General features: G+C 49.3%; 2 protein-coding genes across 4 annotated transcripts in view; one reads left to right on the top strand and one right to left on the bottom strand.

Annotated features, from left to right (window-relative positions):
• The first annotated feature begins 6452 nt into the window (after window positions 1–6452).
• The window catches only part of RHOG (ras homolog family member G), a 12501-nt gene continuing 1340 nt past the window's right edge, over window positions 6453–17613 (top strand). Inside the window, exons 1-2 of one of the 3 annotated variants that reach the window (XM_054724678.1) lie at window positions 6471–6541; window positions 16515–16644. The gene's annotated coding sequence lies outside the window, so the exon portion shown is untranslated. Of the gene's footprint in view, window positions 6542–11512; window positions 11592–16514; window positions 16645–17613 lie in introns of those variants that run through there. The other 2 variants (XM_054724677.1, XM_028158173.2) reach the window with 2 other exon arrangements.
• PGAP2 (post-GPI attachment to proteins 2) overlaps window positions 17382–17613 on the bottom strand; it is a 20611-nt gene continuing 20379 nt past the window's right edge. Inside the window, exon 7 of the mRNA XM_054724674.1 lies at window positions 17382–17612. Coding sequence (XP_054580649.1) covers window positions 17584–17612 — 29 coding nt within the window. The 3' untranslated portion in view covers window positions 17382–17583. The remainder of the gene's footprint in view (window position 17613) is intronic.

The raw sequence follows: 17613 nt of genomic DNA, 5'->3' as shown, positions 1-17613 counted from the left end.
TTGAGAAAGAAGGAGGAATTGGTGAGGGGGAAGAACCTGAGAACACCATGGGCATATGGAGAAATGAACTAATGTTCATTTGTTACTAGTATACCCTGGGCAATCTGCTAGATGCTTGTATTATCTCATTTAATCCTCACAATCCCGCAAAGCACACAGTATTCTCATTCTCATTTTAAAATGAAACCAAATAACTCTGTTATATGCTTTTATACTTGTGTATGATTACCTGTTTAAGAGCTATCTCCCTGGCTTCTGGCTCTCATAGCCACTGCAGTACATTGAGCCCCGTAGAGACAGTGCAAGGGCAAGTGCAAGTCAGATGGGCACTGAGCAACTCTGAGCTTACTGAGGAAAAATAATTAAACATGGGAAAAGGGATCCTAAGAAGCCAAGAGGCAAAATGTCATCATGTTTTTTGTTTTGTTTTTGTTAATCCTCACCTGAGGATATTTTTCCATTGATTTTTAGAGAGAGTGGAAGGGAGGGGGAGAGACAGAGAGGGAGAGACATCAATTGGTTGCCTCCCACATGTGCTCGGACCAGGGCCAGGGATAGAGCCTGCAACAGAGGTACATGCCCTTGACCGGAATCGAATCTGGGACTCTTCAGTCTACGGATGGATGCTCTATCCGTTGAACCATCACATGTTTTTCGTGTGCACACTTGCCAGGAGGAGCACAAGAAGAAGCACCCAGATGCTTCAGTCAACGTCTCCGAGTTTTCTAAGTGCTCAGAGAGGTGGGAGACCATATGTGCTAAAGAGAAAGGAAAATTTGAAGACATGGCAAAGGCAGACAAGGCCCATTATCAAAGAGAAATGAAAACTTATATCTCTCCTAAAGGGACAACAAACAAAAAAAGTTTAAGGATCCCAGTGCACCCACGAGGCCTCCTTCGGCCTTTTTCTTGTTTTGTTCTAAGTGTTGCCCAAAAATCAAAGGAGAGCATTCTAGCTTACCCATTGGTGATGTTGCGAAGAAGGTGGGAGAGATGTGGAATCACACTGCTGCGGGTGACAAGCAAGCCTGATGAGAAGACAGCTGCTAAGCGAAAGGAGAAGTATAAAAAAGATATTGCTGCATACTGAGCTAAAGGAGACCCTGATGCAGCAAAAAAGGGAGTTGTCAGGCTGAAAGGGGCAAGAAAAAGGAAGATGAGGAAGTTGAAGAGGATGAGGAGAAGAAAAAAGAGGAGGAGGTTGGGGGAGGAGAAAGAATAAGTTGGTTCTAGCACAGTTTTTACCTTGTCTATAAACCATTTGCCCCACCTCGGGACACAACTCATTCCTTCTTAAGAAAAAAAAAAAAAGAAATGTAAGGGTGTGTAAGATTTGTTTTTAAACTGTAGAGTGTCTTTTCTTGTATAGTTAACCCACTACCGAATGTGCCTTTAGATAGCCCTGTCCTGGTGGTATTTTCAATAGCCACTAACCTTGCCTGGTACAGTATAGGACCTATAAACTGGCATGGAAATTTAAAGCAGGTTCTTGGTGCACAGCACAAATTAGTTATATATGGGGTGGTAGTTTTTACATCTTCAATTGTCTCTGATGCAACTTATATAAAATAATTGTTGTTCTGTTAACTGAATACCACTCTTTCTTTTTAAATACATTTTATTGATTTTTCACAGAGAGGAAGGGAGAAGGATAGAGAGCCAGAAACATCGATGAGCGAGAAACACCGATCAGCCGCCTCCTGCACACCCCCTACTGGGGATGTGCCCGCAACCAAAGTACGTGCCCTTGACCAGAATCACACCTGGGACCTTTCAGTCCGCAGGCCAATGCTCTATCCACTGAGCCAAACTGGTTTTGGCTGAATACCACTCTTTAATTGAAAAAAAAAAAATTGCAGCTGTTTTGTTGACATTCTGAATGCTTCTCAATAAGTATAATTTTTTATTAGAAAAAAAAATCTATTTTCTTTACCAGTTATATCAGGATAGGGACTTGTCTATGTTTTTACGCCTGCATCCTTGCTGTGACACTATACCTGGCCCAGAAAAGATTTTCAATAAATGTGTGTTCAAGAAATGAAAGAGAGTGGTCCTTTTGACTGACTTGTCAAAGGTCACAATGTAAGCTGTACAACCAGGATTTGAATCCTGGGCTATTTAATCTCTCTATTTGTCTGTGATCTCTCTCTTCTACTCCAACAAAATGCTTTCATATGGTGACTCACTTCTTTTTTTTTTTTTTTTTTTTTTTTTTTTAAGCTGCCTCCTGCACAACCCCCACTGGGGATGTGCCCGCAACCAAGGTACATGCCCTTGACCAGAATCGAACCTGGGACCTTTCAGTCCGCAGGCCGACGCTCTATCCACTGAGCCAAACCGGTCTCGGCTGGTGTCTCACTTCTAAACGTCCCAACGTGGTGTCCTTGTCGCTCAGCTGCTTGTGAGCACAAAGAGCTCACCTATTCTGGGAAGGCAAGTGAGAGAGCAGGAAGCAGCAGCAGCCCTTCTGGGGTTGTGCTCTCTTTCTACCTTCTTCAGCGGAGTCCCTCCCTTTCCGAGAAGCCTTTGCAAACAGTCCCACCTATCTACCTGTCTCCCTCTCCTCTGACCTTATTGGCCCTTCCTATCTCTGTGCCATAAAAGTGGCTCCAAGTCACCTGGCCTCTGATGGTTTTATACACATTCGTGCTTTATTAAGACAATTTAATTCCACAAACATATACTGAAGGCAGACGTGTTCTCAGGCCTGCCTGTGCCAGGCCCAATGGGTGGACACAGAGATGAATCAGACACAACCTCAAAGGACTTACAGTCAGTGGGGAAGACAGACAGTAGGTACAGATACAATTAACTAGAGCACAAAGCAAGATGACCTAACTAGTATGAAAGAACTATGAGCAATATGCTACACGCATAAACCTTAATTACTTAATTATTATTTTGAAGAGTGTATCATAGGTCAGAGCTCGAAGGTATTATCTGGTTCAATCCCTTATTTTCCAGTGAAGGAGTCTTAGACCCAGAGAAGGGTGAGGCCTAACCTAGAGTTTCCCTAGTCAGTCTGGACAAACCAAGACTAGACTTCAGGTCTTCCTGGTTTTGTTGTTGGTGTTTGTGTTTTGTTAATCCTCACCCGAGGATATTTTTCTATTGATTTTTATTTATTTTTTATTTTTTATATATATATTTTTAATATATTTTATTTATTTTTTACAGAGAGGAAGGGAGAGGGATAGAGAGTTAGAAACAGCGATGAGAGAGAAACATCGATCAGCTGCCTCTTGCACACCCCCTACTGGGGATGTGCCTGCAACCAAGGTACATGCCCTTGACCGGAATCGAACCTGGGACCCTTGAGTCCGCAGGCCGACGCTCTATCCACTGAGCCAAACCAGTTTCGGCTCTATTGATTTTTAGAAAGAGTGGAAGGGAGGGGAAGAAACAGAGAGGGAAACATCTATGTGAGAGAGACACATTGATTGGTTGTCTCCCAAAGGCACCCCGACCAGGATGGGGGGATAGTACCTGCAGTTGAGGTACATGCCCTTGACAGGAATTGAACCAGGGACCCGTCAGTCCGCAAGCCAATGCTCTATCCACTGAGCAAAACTGTCTAGGGCAGACTTCAGGTCTTCTGAAGCCCAGCCCAGGGCTCTTTACTTGTCCTCTAGTAGCTTTATATGCAGAAGTCTCATATCCCACCAGACCATGGAATCTTCAAGGCCAAGTCAAGTTCTCTGACCTAAGCAAGCTAAACCAGGGCCAACCAGGGGCTCGGGAAACGCAGTCTGACAACAGGCTGCCAATCCAGCCTTTTGGTCTACTGAATCTAACGGATATCCTACTTTTACCACTATCCTTCTAAAATTGACTTTCTAGTATTTTTCACAGAAAACATCTTTTTTTAAAAAATGAGCTCTTTACCCAGAACACTAGTATGTAAATCTGATAAAAGTCAACCAACTCTGGTTGAAGGGAAGGGAGGTCAGAACTACACTACTTTCCTGCCCTCAAATCCTGGGAAGGGAACTCTAAGAACACAACTCAGAAAGCTTTGTTCTGGGACATAGTTTTTTTTTTTTTTTTTTTTAAATATATTTTATTGATTTTTTACAGAGAGGAAGAGAGAGGGATAGAGAGCCAGAAACATCGATGATAGAGAAACATCGATCAGCTGCCTCCTGCACAACCCCCACTGGGGATGTGCCCGCAACCAAGGTACATGCCCTTGACCGGAATCGAACCTGGGACCCCTCAGTCCGCAGGCCGACGCTCTATCCACTGAGCCAAACCGGTCTCGGCGAGGGACATAGTTTTTAATGGCTCATAGAAGTCATTGTACGATGTGGTCCTCCACTGAACCCTGTCTTTTATGAAACTCACAGTCCTTTCTTCATCATTAATGCCAACCACCAGCCATGTGCTTCCAGTAGGTTATGAGGGGAACCAGGTTTTTCCCTTGCGTTTCCAGCTCTCCATTCCTCTAGAGAGGAGCTGGGTCCCAAGTGCTCTGGGGAGGGGGGAAGAGAGATCCAAACTCTGCCTGGGGTGGGGGGCAAGTGAAGCTTCCCTAAAAGCAGCATGGAGGATGAATTAATCTACTCAGTCATTTACCAGCCTGAATCTGATAGGGGCTCTAACTTCATTGTGCCATACTCACTAGCTATATGTACTGTTGAGCACTTGAAATGTGTCTAGCCAAAATTCAGATGTACTGTTAGGTATAAAACACACCAGATTTCAAAGACTTAATACCAAACAAAAAGAGCCTGTGGGTATGGTTCAATGGTTGAGCCTCCACCCATGAACCAACCGGTCCCTGGTTTGATTCCCAGTCAGGGCACATGCCCAGGTTGCGGGCTGGATCCCCAGTAGGGGTGTGCAGGAGGCAGCCAATTAATGTCTCCCTCTCACCAATGTTTCTCTCTCTCTTTCTCTCTCTCTCTTCTAAAATGAATAAAACTTATTTTTTAAAAAGAATGTAAAATATCCTATTCATTTATAACCAATAATTTTTATATTGATTACATGTTGAATTATAATATTTTGGATAAGTTGGGCTAAGTAAAATATATTATTAAAATTAATTGTATCTGTTTCTTTTAAGTTAAAAAATGTCATTACTAGAAAATTTTAAATTACATTTATGGTACACATTATATTTCCACTGGAACAGCATTAGGAGAGACTATTAAGTGCATGGCAGAGGTGGTGGTGGTGTGTGTGTGTGCACGCATTGTGGGAAGGGTAAGAATGGCAGCCAGGCAGGGAACATTAGGGCCAGATTGTGAAAGACGCGTCTATTTCCCCTAGCAGTCAAGACAGAAAAGTCAGGGGGAGTAGGATGCGCAAAGACCCAAAGATATGGGCAGGCACATTGTGTTTAGGGAACTCATTCTCATTTCCTTTAAGCTAGGCATTGACAGAAGGCCTTTTACATCCATTCTCATGTTATCTTCACAACTACAGGATGAAGAAGAGGTTATTCCGAAGACAGAATTGAGGCTGAGAAAGGATAAGCTATTCATTCTTTAAATTTATCCTTCTCTTGGAGACAGTGAGCCTGTCGCAAGCGCCTCTCGGTTTTCCTATACAGCAACTTGCACGTGGTAGGCACTCAGAAAGTTGTTTTTGAACCAAGGATGTCCCTTCTCAAGTCAGAGCTCCACGCACAACGCCTGGGAGCAGAAGCAGCAGAGGGCGCCCACGAGTCCGCCCACCCGCCCGTCCTCTGGGCCCGGGCGGGGATTTCAGGCCTGGGTGCGGTCCTTCAGCCCCAAGCAGTTGCGCGCCTCCGTGAGAAGAGGGGGCCAGGGGAGCCCCACGTCCTCGGCCCGCCCCGCCCCCTCCCCAGAGCCCGGGCGCGCCGAACGGTCGGGTGCGGAACGACGACGCGACATCCTGTTTTGGGGGCCCACGGCTCCGCCTGCGCCTCTGCTGATCTTGTCTTTCCCCGGGTGCTGACGCCAGCTCCCCTCCCCACCCCCACCCTCACCCCATGTCCGCAGCCTCCCCAGGGGTCTGGGGCCTTCCCACTGCTGAATCACCACCTCTGCACCACTCCGCACCCCCTTGGAGCTCGGGGCCGGGGTGGGGAATGCCCAGCTTGACCCGCTGTAGCCCGAGACTTGACCATCGCTCGACCCCTGCACTTGACTGAAGGCACCAGGCCTAGGGGCGCCTGTTCTCAGCATCTTCCCGCGGCGGGTGGGGGCGAGATACGGGGAGGGGGCAGAAGCCTAGAGCCTAGGTTAGGGCCTCTATGGGGGTGGGGGGGAGGCGGGGGACGGCTAGGAGGAGACGGGAGGCCTGACCTTAAGGGACACAGAGGCAGAGGGGTGGGGGAGCCCCAGGACCCGGCAGGGGAGAGACCAGTGGAGGGGAGACCGAGGGTGGGGGCCACCGGCCTGCGGACTTCCTGGTGCGACGGGGCCCCGCCTCGGCCCGCCCCCGCGCCCCGCCCCGCCCCGGCCGCCCGGCCCGCCCCCCCCACTTCCTCCGGCCTCCCGCTCTCACTTCCTTCTCGAGCCGCCAGCCGCTGCCGCCGCCCCCAGCTCCCCCGCGGCGGGGAGGGCACCAGGTGAGGCCCGGCGCGGGCCGGCGGGCTGGGGGTCGGGGGTGGGGAGCCCTGCCGGCCCGGGAGTGGGCGCGGGCGCGGGCCCAGGAAGTTTGCTTGCGGGAGGCCGCGGGCGGGAGGCTCTGGGATCGCTGCAAGTTGGGCGGGCGCGGCCGCCGGGCGGGGCGGGCACCCGGTCCCCGCGAGCCGGCGGTGGCCCCGGGAGGGTGGGTTCCTGTATGGTGGGGGCTGCACCGGCTCCCGGGAGCTGCGGGGGACCCCTGAGATCGGAAGGCTGCCGCTCCGCGAGAAAAGTCTCTGAAGTGGGGAGAGCTTAGAGCGGGGATGTGGGACTCAGAAAGTGGGGTGCCCGCAGAAGTTGGTGGGGGTGTCCCGAAGTGTGTGAGAGGAGGGTGCCCCCTGGGCTGGAGATGGCGCTCCCACTGCTGCGGCAGTTGTGACACTTGCGAGGGGGGCGGTGTCTGGCCTCTGAAGCCTCCACTGCAGAGGAAGAGCTCCCTGCCCGGAGGATCGCCGCCAACTCGGACCCGGCTCTCCGGCTGCAGCCAGCGGTCCCCTGCGCCCGAGAGAAGGGGGGGTGGGGGTGGCGCTGACCACAGTCCTTCTCTCTGTATCGTTTGTTGTTTTCTTTTCCTGAGGTCAAACCTCTTCATCCCTGGAAGCAAGCAACAGGTCTCTAGTTAGCAAACATCCGCCGGCCTGGCCGACTGGTGCCTGGCCTTGCTCCTTTGTGGGTAAACTGAGGGAGGTCTTGTCCTGTGACTGGAAGTGGAAGGACTCTCATCCAGAGGCACTGATAGTCTTTGACAAGATGGCATCACAGAGCAGCACTAATTTCAGAAGATGGAGAGAATGATAGGGCTTCTGGGAGGAAGCAAGGGCTCTGGCCCTGGGAAATGCTTGGGAACCACCTCCTAGTCTCCCCCTATCCGCAACCACCCCTCACTGTTAGTCCCTGAATTCTGTACATCCTCGCTCTGTCTTCCTCCATTCTTTCTTTAGACTACCCACGAACCCTCCATTACCCGCTTCTCCCATCTTCTTCATTTTATTTTCCCCAACACACAGTCATGCCAAGGCCCTGGCCTCTCACTTACCCTGCCCTTCTGTCCATCTCTGCCCCCTGCAGCCTATACCCTTCCCTTCCTTGGCCAGCTTCTGGCTCCACACTCTTGCTTCCTCCATCTTTCCTCATCCTTCTCGATCCCTTCAGCCGCTTATCTCCAGCTCTGGGGTCAGATCTTTGGTGAGTTTGAGAGCCTTTTGAAACCTCCCCAGCTCAGAGATGCAGGCTGCAACCACCTAGTGACAGATGCTTAAAGGGCTGGAAAACCTCTGAGTGTGTGTGTGTGTGTGTGTGTGTGTGTGTGTGTGTGTGCGCGCGCGCGCGCGCGCGCAAGTGTCTGTGTGTCTACATTTTTATCTCTTTGAGACAAAATAACTGCCCTCAGCCTTGAGAGGGCCCAGAGCAGAGAAAGCCAGCAGAATGAAGGGAACCTGTAGTGAGTGAGGTTGTGGTTAGGTAGGAGGAAGCAGGTGGTAGCAGTCAGGGTAGAGTGGCAGGAATAAGACTAGTGAAAGAGGCCGTGGGAAATCAAAATCACCCAGGCCCTTGGGTGCTTAATCATGAGGCCAAGCCTGGAGGGTGGGGGACAGCCCAAAGGTCCCTAACTCCAATACTTACTGGTTCCAACAATGGTGTTGGAGAGAATGCGACCAGGTCAACTATGTGTGGCAGATGGGGAAGGGAAGGGGCAAAGGCAAGATTCTGGAGAGAAGACTATAGCTAGTCTGACTTCAGTTTTAATGTTTTAGTGCCAGTTCAGGAGAAGAAGAGGGGTGTGAGGCAAAGTATCTGCCCTTTCTTCCATCCGGGTCCTGCCCAGGCTGGATACCCCACGGCCTGGACTATGTCAGGGCCTTGGTGACAGGAAGCCCTCTGCAGTCTGCTGACCCCGCTCCTCTGCTTTCAGGCATCCTTTAGTATTCCCCCTTTCACCCTAGATAGGACCCTACTCCCTGTCTTTCTCCTGAGTCTAACTTCAGTCTAGATTGGACTGAAGTTAGACTCAGGACTGACCCCATTCTAGAACTCTTTCCTCAAGCCTTTGGGATGCATGTTATGAGATCTTGCTTCTCGCTGCCTCCCTCATTTTACTCTATTTATCTCCACTAGGGGAAAAAAAGAAAGAGAGAGAGAGAAAGAAAGAAATGGAGGGGAGCAAGTGCTATACTTTTGGGATTCCCAAGCACCTTTAGATTTAAAGGCTGTTTCCATTCTAATCTCTTCCATTCTCACAGTTGCCCCTCTCCCATGAGTTGTCCCTTCTTCTACCCACCAGTCTCTCCTACTCTCATTTCTGGGAGGTATATGGGGTTTGGCCCCAGAGGAAATCTCAGGGACATACATAAAACCCCTTCTTGGGGAAGGATGTTCTTGCAAGGCATTTTCCCAGCATCACCACTCAGTAAAAAACCACCCAGGAGTCCTGACTCCTGGCCTGCAACCCAATACTTTATTTTAGGATCCTGCATAACTAAAACCCACAGGTCTCTGAGGGTTGAAGATAGGATGGATAAGACAGGGTTTCTCCCAGGCGAGATCTGGTCCCACTGAAGGTTTGAGCTAATTGCAAGAAAGTCATTGCTGAAAAAAATATGATCAGGGTCATAGGGATCTAAATGGGAAAATATCAAGAGAGGAGGGGAGGTGCCTGCAACCTAGGAGGCTGCTCATTGAGGTTTTGGCTAAAGAAAGAAGGTCAAGGTCCTGAAATGAAAGGAAGTGGCCGTTCTGAGATTGTCACAAATCCTGGTTGGGAATCTAGGATCTGAGAGTTGTTTCTGGCAAGATGTGAGGGCAAATGAGGTAGCTGATGTGAGCTTTTAGGGGGTCGTGAGCAGGAAGATATGAGAGGTTGTGGCTATAGTAAGACAGTTGGGAAGATATTTGAATGGGGGTAGATGGGCGTTTGGGAAGAAGATGGGGGCCAGGACCCAGACTGAAGATCCCTCCCTCCATGCACAGTGTAGACCCATTAGTGGTGAGGCTTGTAGGGGTCTCTGAGGAGGGAAACCAAAGACAAAGCCTGGGCCACCTCCCCAGAACAGATTGGTTTTCCTGTCCAGAGTCCAGCTTCCTCTTTTGTCCTCATGTCATGGGGGGAGGGCATCTCCCCAGGAGCTAGAAGCTGAAGGAGGAGTTTCTCAGTTAGGGCAGGGCCAGGATGGCTGTCTGTCTAATAATGTTAGTTCTAAATCATGGACACCCCAGTATAGACTAGGTATAAAAGCTTGAGAATTTAGAAGCAAAAAGGGCTCAAACTTCAACCTGACCCCTTTGGCCTTTTCCTGAAGGGATAAACCGTGGTAGGATCTTCCTGAATGAGGTCAGAGAGATGATAGGCTCATTCCCAGGCCTGAGTAAAATAATCTCCTTTATGGAAGTAACATCAGGCTGTATTAGGAGATCCAGGCCCTTGTCCTAGATTTGCTCCCAACTTTGTCTCTCGTGACTCAGCTTCAACATGGAGTTGCCTATCAATGCCTCCACAGAGCATAGAGAATACTGATAACTCTGACTCTCCTTCAACCAAGAGGCTCTTCATAGCACTGGCCTCCACTGTGAGCCCTCCTGTCTCATGCCGGCCTTGATCTGAGTGGTGTCCGAGGGATAGGAACTGTGGCCCCTTTCCCCAAAGTCCAAGGATTGTTATAGTTTGAGAGATGAGAAGAGGGCAGAGAGTGTGGGGGATTTTGCGAGAGGACAGCAAGATGAGGGAGTACCCTGTGCCCTGCTCTAGCTCTGCCCCACTGACTGTGGAAAATAGATGCCGGAGTTTCCTCCCTGATGTTTTTTTCCCTTGTGGAAACCCCCTTAGGCCTGGGGCGGGGCTGAAGGGACAGTGTGGCCCTGGGTCTCTCTGTGGGTATTTTCGGGGGTAGGAGGTAGGATTGGGAGGATGGTGCTTCTGTACAGCACCGTGTGAAATGAGCAAAGGCAAAGGAAGTGCCACTTCACAGGCCTTTCGTGGGGCCCTGGGACTCCTGAGCTGCTAGGGGGAAGGGAGGAGGAAGCAAGTGTTCAGCCTTCCTCTGTGCTGCTTGGTGGGGGAGGGGATGGCCTCCTTAGCTCCCCCAAGCAAAGCTCTCCTGGCCCTGGGGCTCACCCTTTATGGAGCACCTCAGGTGCTAGGGATGGTGAAAGAAGGGAACTCAGACTTAGTGAAAGGGTCCTATCCTCACCATAGCTTTCCCAACTACAGCTGTCTTGCTTCTTCCTCCTCTCTAGGCCCTAGTGGGTAGAGTCAACTAATCCTCTTACCCTACCTGCTGCAGTGCAGGAAGCTCTGCAGAGGCTGAAGGGTGGAGAATGGCAAGAGGTGGAGAGTTCTCTAGCATGGGGTGTTTTGTGTGTGTGTGTGTGTGTGTGTGTGTGTGTGTGTGTGTGTGTGTGTGTGTGTGTGTTTAAGGCTGGGAACTAGGCTCTCTTGGGTCTAGTTCCCTGCTGATGGGGAGAAGGGGAAGAAAGAGAGAAACTCAGCCCTTGGCCTAGTCCCAGCCCCAAAATGATCTCATGTCTCCCCCAGCTTCCTCCTCCCCGCCCAGCTGCAGCCAGCTGCAGCCTTTTTGAGCCTCTTCGTATCACCTCTCCATCCTTCCAAACAAACAAACTATCAGACTCTCGAGCTTCTGAAGCCATTTTCAACACTGACCCTGACCTTGCTTAACCCTTGACCACAGGTCTTCAAATACCCGCAATCCTTAGCCTTATCAGGAACACTTTTCCTACCCATCTTCCTCATCACCTCTAGCCTTGCTGTGCCTGCTTCACCCCTCTCCCTCTTCCAGTAGAAGACAGGGCAGTCTAGCCTATATGTGTTTGATACCCGAAATTGTGCTCTTCAGTGGGAGGAGGAAGTTGATTGCCCATGTCTCGTGTCTCCTGGGCCTATGACTCTTCCTTGTTCCCAGAATCAAAGTTTGCATTGATGGAGGAGGAGATATGTGTCAGTCTGCAGCTTTTGCTCAGAACTCTGCTGGACTTCTGGAAGTAAGCAAAAGAACAATTTCCCTCCTCATGAGGCATCTAGTTAGTTCAGTGCAATGAACAGGAGGGACAGTGCTGGGGAAGCTAGGACAGGAAAGGGGGAGAAGATGGGAACAGATCTGGGCCCTGAAAGGCTGGGAGGATCAGACAGGGGCGAGCAGAATTTCTGGAGGAGGAACTCCCATGTGCAAAGACATGAAGTACAAGTGAGTTCAGTTATTGACTGTGTTCAGCCTAAGGAGACAGATCCCCAGGACCTTGCCCTCTAGGTCCTCCCAGTCTAGATAAGATTCAGAACAGCCTCCATGTCTTGCAAGATACAATGTGCCTGTGAGAGAAACAGGGACCAGACCTTGGATGGGATAAGTCACTTGTGACCTGGGTGATTTGCCAAAACTTTCCTGGAGGAGATGACAATGGTGCTTGGTCCTGGAGAACCAAAGGGGTGGGGTTCCTTAGGCAACTGAGGACTTCTGAGCTGCCCATTGGGGATTGGGGGATGGAAGAGGGGAAGAATGCTGGATTCCCATGAGGAAAGGGAATACTGCTGGCTGTTTGGTGTGTTTTGGGAAAGAGAATGTGGAGACTGCTTTGGAGAATCAGGATGGTGTGGCCAGAGTTCAGGATCAGAAAGCCCAGAGCTGGATTAAGTAGAATGAGTTTCAGTGAGGGCTGCAGAAGGGGAGCCCCCTGTCAAGGAGGTAGGTTAAAAGGCTGTGGTAAGTTGGTTCCCATTGCCTTCACACTCCCCCATCTCTTAGGGCCCACCCCTCCCCCACTCCCAATTGGGACACTTCCCCTGCTCTAACGGCCACAGAGATCTGGCAATCAGGCAATCCTCTGCTTCCTTTCCCTCCCCACTTCTGGGTCTGCCTGAGGCACACCCTAAGACAAGGTCCCACTGGGTACAAGCTGGGCTCCAGGAACCATACTCAGAGTTAGGTCCCCATGGGCTGTGCTCCCCTGGATGGGCTCCCTGCTGAAGTCAGGTCAAGCTGGTACTGGAAAGAGAGATTTTTGCCTATCCCAGTCAAAGTGTTTGGCTGCCACTGCTGTCCAAAAAGATTCAGTATTGCAGTGTTGGCCGTGGGAGTGTTAGTTCAATTCTGGGCTTTTGAGGCAACTGTCCAGATCTCAGTAATGGGGCAGAAGCAAGCAGATCAGAAGGCAGTGGTTGCACACTCTTGTGTTCTCAACCCTGTGCTTAGTTTTTCTGTAGAAGAGGGATGCTCAAGATCCAGTATGGGGTTGGGGAGGGCATCCACAAACTAGGAAACTTATGTATGACTATTGGGGAAGGAAAATCACAAGGAGCCAAAGAAGGGTTAAAAGGTTGGCCATGCTATGGAAGTTCAAAGAAAGGAGAAGTCAGTAGCCCCATGGGACTCTGAAGCTCTGAGGTTTAAGCTAGGCCTTGAGGAGTCAGGAAGATTCTAGAGGCAAGAGGGAATGGCAGCAGATGGAAGAACAAGAGTAACAGTTCAGAGGCAACAATCGTCCTGGCTTGTTTAAGAGGACTGTGACGACCCCTCTGGAGCAGGAAGCTGGGGACTCACATTTGCAGAGTACCTACATTTACACATATATTGTACATTAATGCATTTAATCCTTATAACACCTTATGAGGTTGGTTTTATTACTTAGCTCATAAGTGGCAGAACTAGGATTTAAACTCAGATCTAGCTAACTCTAAAATCCCTACCAGAGTATGAAGAACTCTGAATGCCAGGATGAGAGACTAGGCATGCTCTTAATTAAGTTAGGAATAAAAAGCCATTGTAATTTGGCTAAGAATATACAGATCTGCAATCATTAATTTACTTAGTAAATAAAAGTTCTTTTAGTTTTTATTGATTTCAGAGAGGAAGGGAGAGGGAGATAGAAACATCAATGATGAGAGGGAATCATTGATCGGCTGCCTCCTGCACGCCCCCTACTGGGGATCGAGCCCGTAACCCGGGCATGTGCCCTGACCAGGAATCGAATCGTGATCTCCTGGTTCATAGGTTGACACTCAACCACTGAGCTACACCAGCAGGGTCGGTCCAAAAGTTCTTTTTATAAAAGTCATCTAGTAAGTCACAGTTAACCCTAACCTCAAGCAGGCCACTCTTATTTGGCCTCCTGCAGCATTAACTGTTCCTTCTTCCTATGTGGCACAGGTTAGACCCCACCCTCCTTAAATGGGCTGTGGGAACCTATTTGACCCAGTACAGGTTATAGGATTTCCAAGTAAACATTTGTCCTGTGAGAGGGGATACACTCTGGGATAAAGTACTAGACTGATGCCACCACTCAGACACCTACGTATTCAGTGCTTCCTGCCTATTGGGATGAGAGGCTTTGCTTCTGTGTGCACAACTTTCCAATTCACAAAGCACTGCTGCCCTTTGAGTCAAGGAAGGCAAGTATTGTCATTCCTACTGTACTGTTAAAGAAACGGAGGCTCCGGGAAGGGAAGTGACTGACTGGCTCAGGGTCACGAAGTTGGCTAGTAAGGGGTAATGTGGAGGCTATATGATGCATTGAGGAAAACACAAACTTTGGATGGCAAAACGGGTTTGTGTCCTGACTCCCAAGCTAACTGGCTGTGTGACCCTGAGTTACTTTAACTATGAGTTTGTTTCCTTATCTGTAAATAGACATAGTACCAATGGGTTGTTATAAGGATCAAATAACAATGCCACGTGATCTATAAAGGGTTGTACCTTGTGAGGGCTTTTTATCAAAGGACAGAGTCAGCAGGTGAACCCAAGAGGTCACATTCCGGAATTTGCTTCTCTGCCCTGTACCACACTGCCTCTGCTCTGCTTGTTTCTGGACACTACCTCACTCATGATCCTTTTCCGGTGTCAGTCCTGTTCCCTTGCCAGTCCGGAAGCTGCTGCCCTCTCCCTCCCCACTCCTTTGAGGGCTGATTTACTGATCGTGGGTTGATAACCACCTCCCTAGAGAGCAGCCTGGAGCCACTGAACTTCCAGTCTCCTGGGCCTTGTGACTGCTGTCAGAGCTCCCTTCTTGCCTTCCTGCCCGGGCCAACCCAGTGCTGGGCCTGTGGGGGAGGAGTTCCCAGACATACTACCACACCCATGCCCCTACTCTGTGTAGAACTGAAGATTTACAGGCCCAGGAGTTCTCTCAAAATGCTAAGGTCTCTCAGGTAATTCAGGGGACATAAGTAACAGCACCAACCCCTACGACATGCTCTCTCCTTTCCCCAAGGGAGGAGCCACGGAATCCTAGAAGAATGTGTCTTAACTTGCCCCCATGTATGCAGGCCTTATGCATTTGCTGACTGACTCAGCCCCAACCCCACCCCCACACCACCCCCTGCCTTTCCTACCCCCATCATTCTATCCCCTGCTCCCAGGGCTCTTTGTGTCTCATTTCATCTACCTACTGACCTTGTCACAGGCAGTTTTCTCTCCATTTCATGGACTGGGAAACTGAGGCCCAGGGAGGGTAAGTGCCTCATGCTTGGTTTCAGTGAGTCAGCAGCAGAACAGAGCTGGGGTTAGAAATTCAGTCTCTTGACTTCCAGCCTGAGGTTCCACTGCCCTATAGGATCCTTAACTCCTACCTGGACCCATTTCCTGAGACTCTCTATCATCTGTCCTGAAGTTGGACACAGATACTTATTCATACAAATAAGATAGAAATGTTTTCATGGGAACCAGAGACAACCTCATAGAATGAAACCATTTCCCTCCCAGCTGGTCCTGGGGGAAGCTGGAGCCTAGGAGGAAGCTGGGATTAAGTTCTGGGTCCTGTGCAGGTCCCACACCACCAGAGTTCCTTTTTGTCTCCCAATGGGATTTCCCTCTTATCTACAATTTGATTTTTGAGACTTCTGAACCAGTATTTGAGAGGTCAGTCTGAGAGTTAAGGGGTTTTCAGACTAGGGTGCAGTTTTGCAGTCTATATAAAGCGAAATGGAGAAAAATGGGCCAGTGGTGATGGTGCTTGCATGGAGCAAGGGATACTTGGATATCTGGGTGTGTCTAAACAGACTGTCCAGCCCTGGCCAATGTGGTTCAGTTGGTTGGAGAAATGTCCTGTGCACCAAAAGTCTCAGGTTCGATTCCCAGTCAGGACACATACCCAGGTTGCAGGTTCAATCCCTAGCCTGGTTGGGGCGTGTGCAAGAGTCAACCAATCAGTGTTTTCCTCTTACTCAATGTTTCTCTCTCCATGCCCCACTCTCTAATAAATAAATAAATGAAATGAAATTGGCTCTCCCCTCCTAGGATGCAGGGACCTGGTTGTGAGAGTCGGGGAAAGGAAGTCACATACTGGCCAGCAAAAGTCCCTCATGGCCAAGAGGAAGTAGCCAATGAGAGGAGAACCTTTGCCACAGCAGTATAAATAATCACAGGGTTTCCGGAAGCTCTGTTCTTTCCAGAACTCAGAAGAGCAGTTCCTCACCCTGAGGCCCCATGAGCTGCAAAGGGAATGAGGATAATGGTTGGAGCTGGAACTCTTTCTTTCATACCTCACTAATAATTATAGCAGCCCATTTATTTGGTACTTCCTATGTGCCATGCCTCAGGCCAAACACTTTCTATACATTTGCTCATTTCATACTCTGAACAATTGTAACACAATAGGCAAGATTTCCCCCATTTTGCAGATGAGAAAATTGAAGCTCAGGAAACTTAATATGTTGCCCAAGATCATACATGACTAGTTGGTGGAGCTGTGAGTAGAATCCCTGGCCAATCTGACTCCAGCATGTGTTCTCAGTGATAGAGCTTTAATGGCACTGTGTTCTCTACCCAAGAGTCTGGAAGCCCCTGAAATTCTTCAGAGGTACGTGCCATGGTCTCAAAAAAGTGACAGAAAAGTAAGGGGGAAATCAAGGTTTTGTTTTATTCTTCCGTTCATCCCTCTTGGGTGGGCTTGGAGGATCTGCCTCACCCCACCAAGGACCTCAAGAGAAGATGCTGATGTCTAGAGCCACCCCTTTGCTTCATTCATCATTACATACTCAGATTCCCACTAGATCCCAGCCTTGGCTCAATCTCCCATGTTCCCCTGCACTGAGTTGCCAACCTGGGTATGTGTGGCCAAATAGGGTTTATTATGCTTACAGAAATAATGGGATTAGCTCACCCCCCTTTTCCCTCCCCAGGGCACCCTGGATTTTGATAGGGCAGCTGTCTAGAGAATTGTGCTCCTTACTCAGCAGATTTCTTTTTTTTTTATATATATACATTTTATTGATTTTTTACAGAGAGGAAGGGAGAGGGATAGAGAGCTAGAAACATAGATGAGAGAAAAACATCGATCAGCTGCCTCCTGCACACCCCCTACCGGGGATGTGCCCGCAACCAAGGTACATGCCCTTGACCGGAATCGAACCTGGGACCCTTCAGTCCGCAGGCCGATGCTCTATCCACTGAGCCAAACCAGTTAGGGCACTCAGCAGATTTCTTATTGCACCTTTTGGGTTGTACTCAGTAGCCAAGATATGGGGTTTGGAGTTGAAACAGTGCGCTGGGCTGGGCTGGCCCTGAGTTGGGAGAGGTTCCCACACATGGCTGCATCTCAGAGTGACGGACAGCGCCCTGTGCCAGAACCCCTCTCCAGTGTACATAATGGGAGGGATCCATACCTAGTAGAGGGTCAGTAGGTTGATCCCTCCACCTGTACACCGTCCTTTTGTGTCTATACTGACTGGAGGAAAAATAAAAGTAGCTAATACTTATTGAAGGCACTGTTCTAAATGTTTTACTGTGTTACCTTATATAATCCTCTTAATAATCCAATGAAGTAGGTATTATTTTATTCCCATTTTACACATAAGAAAACAAGCCCACGAATTACCAACTAATAAGTAATTGGTCCAGGGTCACACAGCTAGAAAATAGCAAAACTAGGATTTGACCTTAGTTGATCTGACACCAGAATTTATGTGCTCCACATAATAGATTTACATACTGTAGCGCCAGCCTCCTTACATCTGAGCATCTTTGCATGATCTCAGGGCCTCTCTTTATTGTGTATCTGTCTCGGAGGTCTGTCC

The sequence above is a fragment of the Eptesicus fuscus genome, chromosome 13 (assembly GCF_027574615.1).
Source record: "Eptesicus fuscus isolate TK198812 chromosome 13, DD_ASM_mEF_20220401, whole genome shotgun sequence".
NCBI classification, from domain to species: domain Eukaryota; kingdom Metazoa; phylum Chordata; class Mammalia; order Chiroptera; family Vespertilionidae; genus Eptesicus; species Eptesicus fuscus.
The sequence above is the reverse complement of the archived record's forward strand: the minus strand, read 5'-3'. Positions and strand labels throughout refer to the sequence as shown.